The 8,507-nt window shown below is 31.2% G+C and overlaps 1 protein-coding gene across 1 annotated transcript; it reads right to left on the reverse strand.

Moving 5' to 3' along the window:
* Positions 1 to 2,273: 2,273 nt before the first annotated feature.
* LOC131652345 (uncharacterized) lies at positions 2,274 to 6,260 on the reverse strand. The gene is made up of 7 exons (XM_058922187.1): positions 5,985 to 6,260; positions 5,689 to 5,777; positions 4,809 to 4,884; positions 4,111 to 4,160; positions 3,696 to 4,016; positions 2,801 to 2,839; positions 2,274 to 2,638 (listed from the first exon to the last, which is right to left on the reverse strand). Exons 1-7 carry the CDS (start codon positions 6,118 to 6,120, stop codon positions 2,456 to 2,458), a joined length of 894 nt encoding a protein of 297 aa, XP_058778170.1. The 5' UTR covers positions 6,121 to 6,260; the 3' UTR covers positions 2,274 to 2,455.
* Between the last annotated feature and the right edge of the window lie 2,247 nt (positions 6,261 to 8,507).

Raw genomic sequence — 8,507 nt, forward strand, 5'->3', positions numbered from 1 at the left:
TTTTTTTTTATTGATTTGTTTAGGACAGTGGTGACCAAACATTGCAGATGTATGCATTTGTTGGTGTCATATTTTGTAGTTTACTAAATAAAAGAGACTTGGTGACATGCAATGAAATTTAATTTGACATAGAATTGATGTTACTTATTGGATTTTATCACAAAAGATTATGAATTGATGTTTTACTTATTAGTAATTGTTCACATCTTATGGTGTTGGTTGATTTAATGAAATAAAAATGTGGAATAAAGAGAAAAATGCTTATCATATAAGAACAATTTTTTTTTGAGTTGATTGAATGTGTGGACAGTATTTTCTTGGTTGAAATTCTCTAAAAAGCACAAAACTGATAGTGGAGAATAGAAGAGGTGGACACATCCTTGGCCTAATTGTTTTCTTTTGACACAAAAGAATCCTTATGTACAACTCACATACAAGCAGTTAAAAAGAAAAGAATTTATACGGTGAGAATGTAGTACCACATCAAATAACAAATAAAGCATTTGATTCTATCACAATGACTTCAAATTATTATAATTTACCATGTGTGAATATTTGTTGCTATTTGCAAAGGGATCGTGATCAACACTAATCAAATCAATTTAATTTGAATTATTGATGGAATGTTCGCTATGTTCAGGAATTAAGAAAACGCACTTGTCAAGTTTATAATTAGGCATGAAAAATCCCCATCATATTGAAAGATTTATCTATTAGCTTTTTGCTTTTCGACTATCATTATCTCCTTTCCGGGTGTAACGATCTGCAAAAACACAGACAAAAGTTGTGTTTTAAGAATGCCCATATTCCAACTTCAGAATACTTCATGTTCTCCTTACTTAGTTAATACCAAAAAAAGTTCAAACTAAATCTCACTGCTAACTCTTTAAATGATTGATTAAAATGATACATGAAACAAGAGGATTAAGATTTGTTTTCCTTCTAAAATACAATCTCAGGAAACAGAATCTGAATTATAATTTTTTTCAATCTGTTAAGTACCAGAATTTAAATTCCAAAAACAGTGACATGATTCAAATCCTTTATAACGGTATTCCATATTTATATTTCCAATTTCCAGAATGTGATATTTTATTCTATATTTTATTGTAATGAAAAAAAAAGAAATTCCAGTTGTTTTTCTTTTTTTTCTTTTTCGGAATTATAACTCCAAAACAGTTGATGTCCTTCTCACATTGTATAAGTATTTTTGTACGAAAAAGAGAGCAAAGTGGTGTAAATAGTAGTAATTCTCCCACAAAATTTAAACTGGTAGACCCACCAAATTAAATCCCTTGGGCCTCTTGGTTCACCAGAAAGAAGAGATGGGATTTTAATAGGGAGTTGTTCATCAATCGCCCTATAGAAACTTCAAAATGTTCTTCTAATCGTCCGAATTTCAAAATACAGACGTGTCTACTATACACCAAATCACGTTATCGGAGTAGCACCCATGTTTTTGCCCAAAAAGAGTCCAGATTTTAATCTCCAAATTAACCTTACCTTTCCTCCGCATTTTCTATGTTTCCTTACAATGGGAAACACAATTTCGAATTTTAATCTCTAAATTAACTCAATGACACTATTTTACACCATTAGACAATAAAATTAGAAGAATTGACATTTTTTAATAAATCTTACATTATGAATCATTTATAAATCAATCCCACAATAAACTAACAGTCAACATGTGTCATTCAATATTAAGATCAAATATTTAATCTCTGTGATATCTTTTTATGCATGGTTATGAGATTTGGGTGTGATATGGTGCAAGTGTCCGAATAATATCAATCTCTGTATTTTCCCCTTTGGATTTGTCATGATCTTGAGAGTGTTTGGTGTGTAATTGGCGCGTCAGAATTTTGAAATCCAAAATATACGAGCACTTTTGGAATTTCGCTAGGTTGTGAGATAAAAAGTCATGGTGGATGTATTGAACAATGGCCTTTTAATATAAGGGAAGAGAGAGGAGAGGGAATAGATTTAAAGACATTGTGTTTGGTTCTATAGAGAAAGAAAATTTAATGAAAGAGTATTTCAATCCAAACTTGAAATAAATATGCTGTTCCTAAGAGTCCATATTTTGCTCCTGTCTCTTCCCTCCAATACATTGAACCAAACAACTAAAATTTGAAGTAATTCCTCTCTTCTCCTCTCCATTCTCCCTCCTGCCAAACAGACCTTTACTCTACTCAAGTATCTTTTGCTGTATTATTTTCTTAATTTTTTTTGGAAAGCTACAATAACAATTCCTAAATACCTGTCATCCAAATTCTAATTAGTTAATCCATTTAGTTTTTCGTGCCAGATAACATTTGCTTATACTATCTCCACTCCAGTAATTTGTAAGTAAAAAGACCCAAAATCTAAGGGGTATCACTGTTTAGGGGTGCCCCTTTAAGGGTCAACGTGCAAACACTTCAATGAATATATTAGTATTATTATTTTGAACCTACTTTCTTCTTTGTTTTCTACGGCACTCAAAACAATCATTACATGACAACTTATTTCTAATTCTACCTGAAGAACCCGATTCAAGTTTGCTCGATGGTACTTTCAGCTCTTCCACTAGTATATGCCTAAGCTTCTCATTTTCCTCCACAAGTTCTTCAATCATTTGCTGGTGTTTCAAAACCTACAACAATAGAAACAGCAGAAACATTGAAAAATTCAACAAGAAGCATGTACTCTAGTTATAAGATTCAGAGTTTATCAGTATTTAACTATTTAGTATATTATAAAAGGTGATTTAATATCTCGGCCACAGAATCAATACTAATTAGAAGAAGAAAATTACCATCTGAAGCATTTTGTTCTCTGCGATCAAGCGTCCAGCCTACAAATGAATCTTAGATATTAGAATCAGAATTTCATATAACTAAGAGATGCATTATCAATAAAAAGTGTTCACATTTTGTTTTTTAGGATTGCAGAGTGTGTGAATCTATTTTAAAAATATAAATTCTAGTGAATGATGTAACATGTCCATGTTTAGGCCAAAAACCAAGCTTACAGGGAGAGATGATATTTTCTTTTATACCTATGAATACCATTTTAAGAAAACATCATTACCCAATCCCCATCACTAACTCACCCATCCTTTCTACCCATCAAACTAGAAGCACCACCACAATAGCGGCATTGTGGCCTCTGCAATTGATGTTACCAATTTGCACTGTCGCCAAAACCTCGCCACAGGGATTCTCGAGTGTTTTTGGAAATTTCACATTATACCCTAGAATACTTTGCAAGCCAATAACACTTTGGCAAGCCAGACACTTTTGGCAACATATCCAAGAATCACATACTACCTAGGAGCCGTAATACAAGTCAAGTGGTAGGAAGTAACCTTGGAGACTGCTTATTTCCATTGAGGCTATTTTACCTCAGTTTTAGCTTACCCGCCCATCTCCATACTAGCCCTGGACCTCGATGGTAACCCTAAAAAAATCTCATTCCAAGTGGAAAATGCTCCTACAGTCTATATCTTCTTTCAAAAGTGTTTCACAATACCAAATGCAAATTCTTTGATCATCCATTTAAGTGAAGCATAAAGTGTATGGGAAAGTTCTAAAGTTAGAAAGCATTTTCAATTCTATATATAAAAATATACTCCCCGTGCTTTAATGATAAGAAGAAAAATGCATCAATATTTAATTGTCATGTATGAAAGTGAGCAAATAAGGGCATACGGTTTCACTGGAAGCTCCTCCTTCTCCCTTCAACAGTGGATTTTGCAAAAAGTTGTTAAGAACCTTCTCAGTTCGGCTGCCATATGTAGTGTCAGCTGCAGTGTCTTTTATTGCAGTTTTATCGAAAGCCAAACCAATGTTCATTGGTTGAGATCCCGCAAGACCTTGAGATAATTGATCAGCCGATTTAGTTACTAATGGCATCCTGCTTCCTGGACTGACTATGCTTGTGGCACTTTGTAAGGATGATGGAAATGCACCCGAACTAAATGGTAAACTGGGAGTAATTCCAAACTTCATCATCATCTTTGTCATCGTTACCTAGAACATTAAAGTATTTAAACATTTAAAGATGTGATACATAAAGGAAGATATTAAAAGACAATACTTTTCAAATGAGAGAAGTTTCACATACTACAAAGCAAGATTGAATTTGATTCAACACCCCAGGTTTCACAGCAAGTCCTGCCATAATAAATATAAAAACCCAGCTATCAATTGAAGAATGTTAACATGGCATGGAGAGTATATGTCCACTAAAATAATCAAAACAGAATCCAACCATATATATATATGACAACTAATTTTCAGAGAAGAACAGCGCTCGTGTTTGAAGCGTTCAATGGTTTAGGCATGTTGTGGTTGTGGAACCCTAGCAACTTCTTTTGCTTCAACAATTATATTCTTTAGTGCACACAATACCTCCTAGGATGATGTTTAATACTATATGAGCGTGTAAAACATTAAAACATTAGAATCTCATGTTCCTATTTCTTCAACGAATAATTTTGGGAACTACTATGAACAAAGTATCTAAACATTTTCAGACAATTGTATGAGTTTAAACATTGCTAATAGTGCCACAACAGATAGATTGACAATCAAACAGATCCCAACTAACAACAACCAGATTAAATACCTAACCAAAACAATGTCAAGAGTATAACAAGAGAAAATCGAACTAGTAACATATTCATCCAACAGAAGCAAAGACAAGAAAAATGAATTCTTATCCTTGAATTCAATATGATATTTTATAGGTAACTACAATAATTTAATAATACAAAAATCACAAAATGCTAAAACATTGAAAGAATTGAAAATATGACATACCAGCTCCAAAACCATGACCAAAACCAACTCCACATCCAACACCTAATTCAATATTTTTAGCTCCAAGCTTCCTCAACTGTACCAACATATTTATATGAGAAACAAGTATTTCATCAAAAGCAAGGGAACAAGAACGCTGTAGCACCAACTACATTCAACACTTTGGAAAAAGTGTGTTCCTGTTAGGGGTGGCAAAATGGATGGATTGGATGGATATGGATTGGATCATTAATGGATGGATCAAACCAATCCACTAATCCATTACGATCCATTAAACTCTCTAAATAAAAATCCAATCCAATCCATCCATTAAGGAATAAAATCCATCTAATCCATCCATTAACAAATTTCTAATGGATGGATATCCATCCATCCAAAAGATAATTAAAAATATTTTATTTTTTTAAAAATTTCATAAAAATAATAATTTATGTATTTTAAAATAGTTTTTTTTTTTGTTTTCCCGAAAAAACTGAATTTTTTTGTTTTTTTGTAAAAACACGATTTTTCGTTTTTTCGGAAAAAAACTCGATTTTTCAAGTATAAAATAAAAATAATCCATTGGATTATCAAAATGTGTTGGATGGATTGGATCCATCCATGTATATAAATGGATGAATTCCATTAACTTATTTTTTATTTGGTGGATGGATTGGATGGATTTTTTGATGGATGGATTGGATAAATTTTAGCTTAATGATCCAATTGCCACCCCTAGTTCCTGTCACTATCCAAAACCGACACAGACAATTATGATTAGGTTTAATTTTTTATTTTTTTATAATTATTATCAATGTAGATGTGTCAGTGTCGGTGCCGTGTGTCTGGTGTCTGTGCTTCATAGAACAAGAAGCATAATTGTGATAATTATCTTACTTACAGAAGTATTGACATGCCTGCTAACACCAGAAAATGCATCAGTAGCACCCCTAGTGGCACTCATTACTTGATTCAACATAGGTATTGCAGCTGCAGCAAATTCATAACAAGATAACAACTTCAGTAATGCTGCTCAATAAATCATTAAAATATTAGCCTTAAAAAATGGTAAAAAAATACACACTACTACTAGGTTTGTTAGGAGAAGTAGGAGAAGGAGAATTTTGAGGAGTTTTGGGGTTGAAGAAATTTCTCAAGTCCATAATGTGAAATTGGAAGGGAAGAGAAAGAAAATACCTAAATTTAAAGGGCGTCCAACACCGATTCCGACGCCACAACCGATTCCAAAACCAGTAAATACTTGACCAACTTTCAAAGTAAATGGATTCTCAATTCCGCTTCGAATTGCATTTCCTTCGTTTTTGGTTTCCATTACTTGATACTAGTATTGGTTAAGCTAACAATAGTTTTCCTCCGTCTTCTTCTTCCAGTGTTGCAGTGAGTGGAGCATCGGAAACAGGTGTGGCTTCGTTGCTTCGGTTCTGTTACGCCTACCAACGTGGCGGTTACAGCCAAGCTTGAATCAATGGAAATGGAAACTAATGGATCGGGCTACTGATTTTGGGCCTATAAATAAATCTTTGGCCCATAATGTTAAATTTTGGGAAATTCTCAGGGGTTACTTTTGCCACCTTTAGTGATACTCATGCACCCTACTGAAAAATCAACAACGTCGTTAAGATTTGGAATTAAACATTCAGACGTATCTAAAATGTATCTAAAGTCAAGTTTCAGACCCACGTTAGAACATAGATGAATACATACGATGATTAAGTTCTGTATTTTTTACGGAGGTTAAATTGTACACGATTGATTCATATACTGCGTTAAACCTTCCATCTTCCTACTTCTTCATTTCATTTTTAAAAGGTTACTCAAACCCAAAATAGAGCTCGTGAGAAAATTTGATTTTTCATCATTTTTCAAACTTTCTCGCTACTTCTATTGCATTGCATTCAAGGTTAGGAAATCAACCAATTTCTATTCCATTTCATTTAATCGAAAATCATCGACTTCTTACAATCGATAAGTTTTTCATTTTTTGTTTTGTGCTGCATTAGTTTGAAGTTAAACGCATAATAGGTTGTTTATGGTACTTGAGGACGCATAATAGGTTGTTTAGTGAGGATTTGGGCATTACGTTTTTAGGTTTCAGGAGAATACAAAAGTTAACTTCCGAATTTTGTTGTTATGCATTGTAGAAGTTAACTTCTGAATTTTTTTGTTCTGTATTGTTTTTTGGGTTATTACCATTTTGCCCCCTGCCATATGGGCGACTTTTGGTTTACCTCCCTGTAAATTTTTTTTGTAAAACTAACCTTGTCAAATGAAGATTCTATCGTTTTAGACCTTCCCAGGAAATAGCACATGCCATTTGCTTATGTGGCACGCTGACTGTGTATTTTTTATAATTTTTTAATTCAAATATGCTGATGTGGCTTTATTATACTTATTTTGAATTATTTTAATTTCCACGTAGACGTTATATTTATTATTATTTTAAATTTTCAAAATTTTAACGATAGAAATTTTAAAATTTTGTGGATAGTAGGTGTTGAACCCATGACCTCCCAATACCAAGTGTTGCTGCTGGAATGTATATGTTACATATTTGCTTTATTTCATATTTCCATTATAATTTTTGTTTAAACTAATTGATTTTACATGTATATATTACGTTTTAAAATATTATGTATATATTATGTTAAAGTAAGTTATTAATAAATGTATATATTATTAAAAAAAATTAATTTTAATATTTTATTAAAAATTTATTATTTGATACGTTAAAAAAGTTATTATAACATACATTAAAGTTTATTATTTGATACATTTTAACAATAAATTATGATGTTAATTTTAATTTCAGTATATATTATGTTGTTATAAATTAATATTTGATATATTGTAATAATAATTTTTCTAATAAAATTAATATCTATTTTTTATAAAATTTTAAAATAATATAAATGATTTCAAAAAAGAAATTTGTTTTCTAAAATAAGTTACTAAAAGATAATATTATTTTATAATAAATGTATATCTTATATTTTAAAATATTAAAATTTTCAAGTTTATTCAATTTTTTTTTTAAAATATTTTATTAAATTAATACGTTAAAATTTTATTATTTGATATATTTTAATTATAAATTATGCTATTTATTCTAATTTCAGTATATATTATAATAATAATCATTAATATTTGAGACATTGCAATAATTCGTATTTATTCATATTCTTATGAAATACATTATTATTGTTCATATTACTTTATTATTAATATTATTAATATGCAAAATTAATTAGTTTAAACAAATTATTATGATGGCAATATGAAATAAAGTAAAAATGTAACATATACATTCCACCAGCAACATATAACATAAATAATAAGTTGGCCTAGTGGTATTATAGGAAGAGTAGGTTATAGAAGATCATGCCGTTGATGTGTTACCTGCATGTCAGCGTATTGTGGCTATTGAGCGAGCACGTATAGAGATAGGAGAGTTTCAGGAAGACATTCCTAAAGATCACTGTAGAGGCTTTGATAGCTGTTAACGTCCCTAAATATTTCCCTTACAGCTATAAACTGAGTTATATTTATACAACTTGAATCTAATTTATTTAGAATCAAAGATAATATAATACTCTTTGATTTATTAACCGAATGGTGTTTTCAAAATCAATAACACTAGAAGAGTGGTCGTATTGAGAATTGCCGCCCATCGATTAACATAAATAGACGTGTTCGCTTTAA

This window comes from Vicia villosa, linkage group LG2 (genome assembly GCF_029867415.1).
Source record: "Vicia villosa cultivar HV-30 ecotype Madison, WI linkage group LG2, Vvil1.0, whole genome shotgun sequence".
In the NCBI taxonomy this organism is placed as follows: Eukaryota; Viridiplantae; Streptophyta; class Magnoliopsida; order Fabales; family Fabaceae; genus Vicia; species Vicia villosa.

Coding starts and splice junctions, on each gene's coding strand:
- LOC131652345 (XM_058922187.1), bottom strand. CDS start 6,120: ATGGAAACCAAAAACGAAGGAAATGCAATTCGAAGCGGAATTGAGAAT. Junction 4,885..5,688: donor GCAGGCATGTCAATACTTCT/GTAAGTAAGATA, acceptor ATGTTGGTACAG/TTGAGGAAGCTTGGAGCTAA. Junction 2,840..3,695: donor GAGGAGCTTCCAGTGAAACC/GTATGCCCTTAT, acceptor ATTCATTTGTAG/GCTGGACGCTTGATCGCAGA.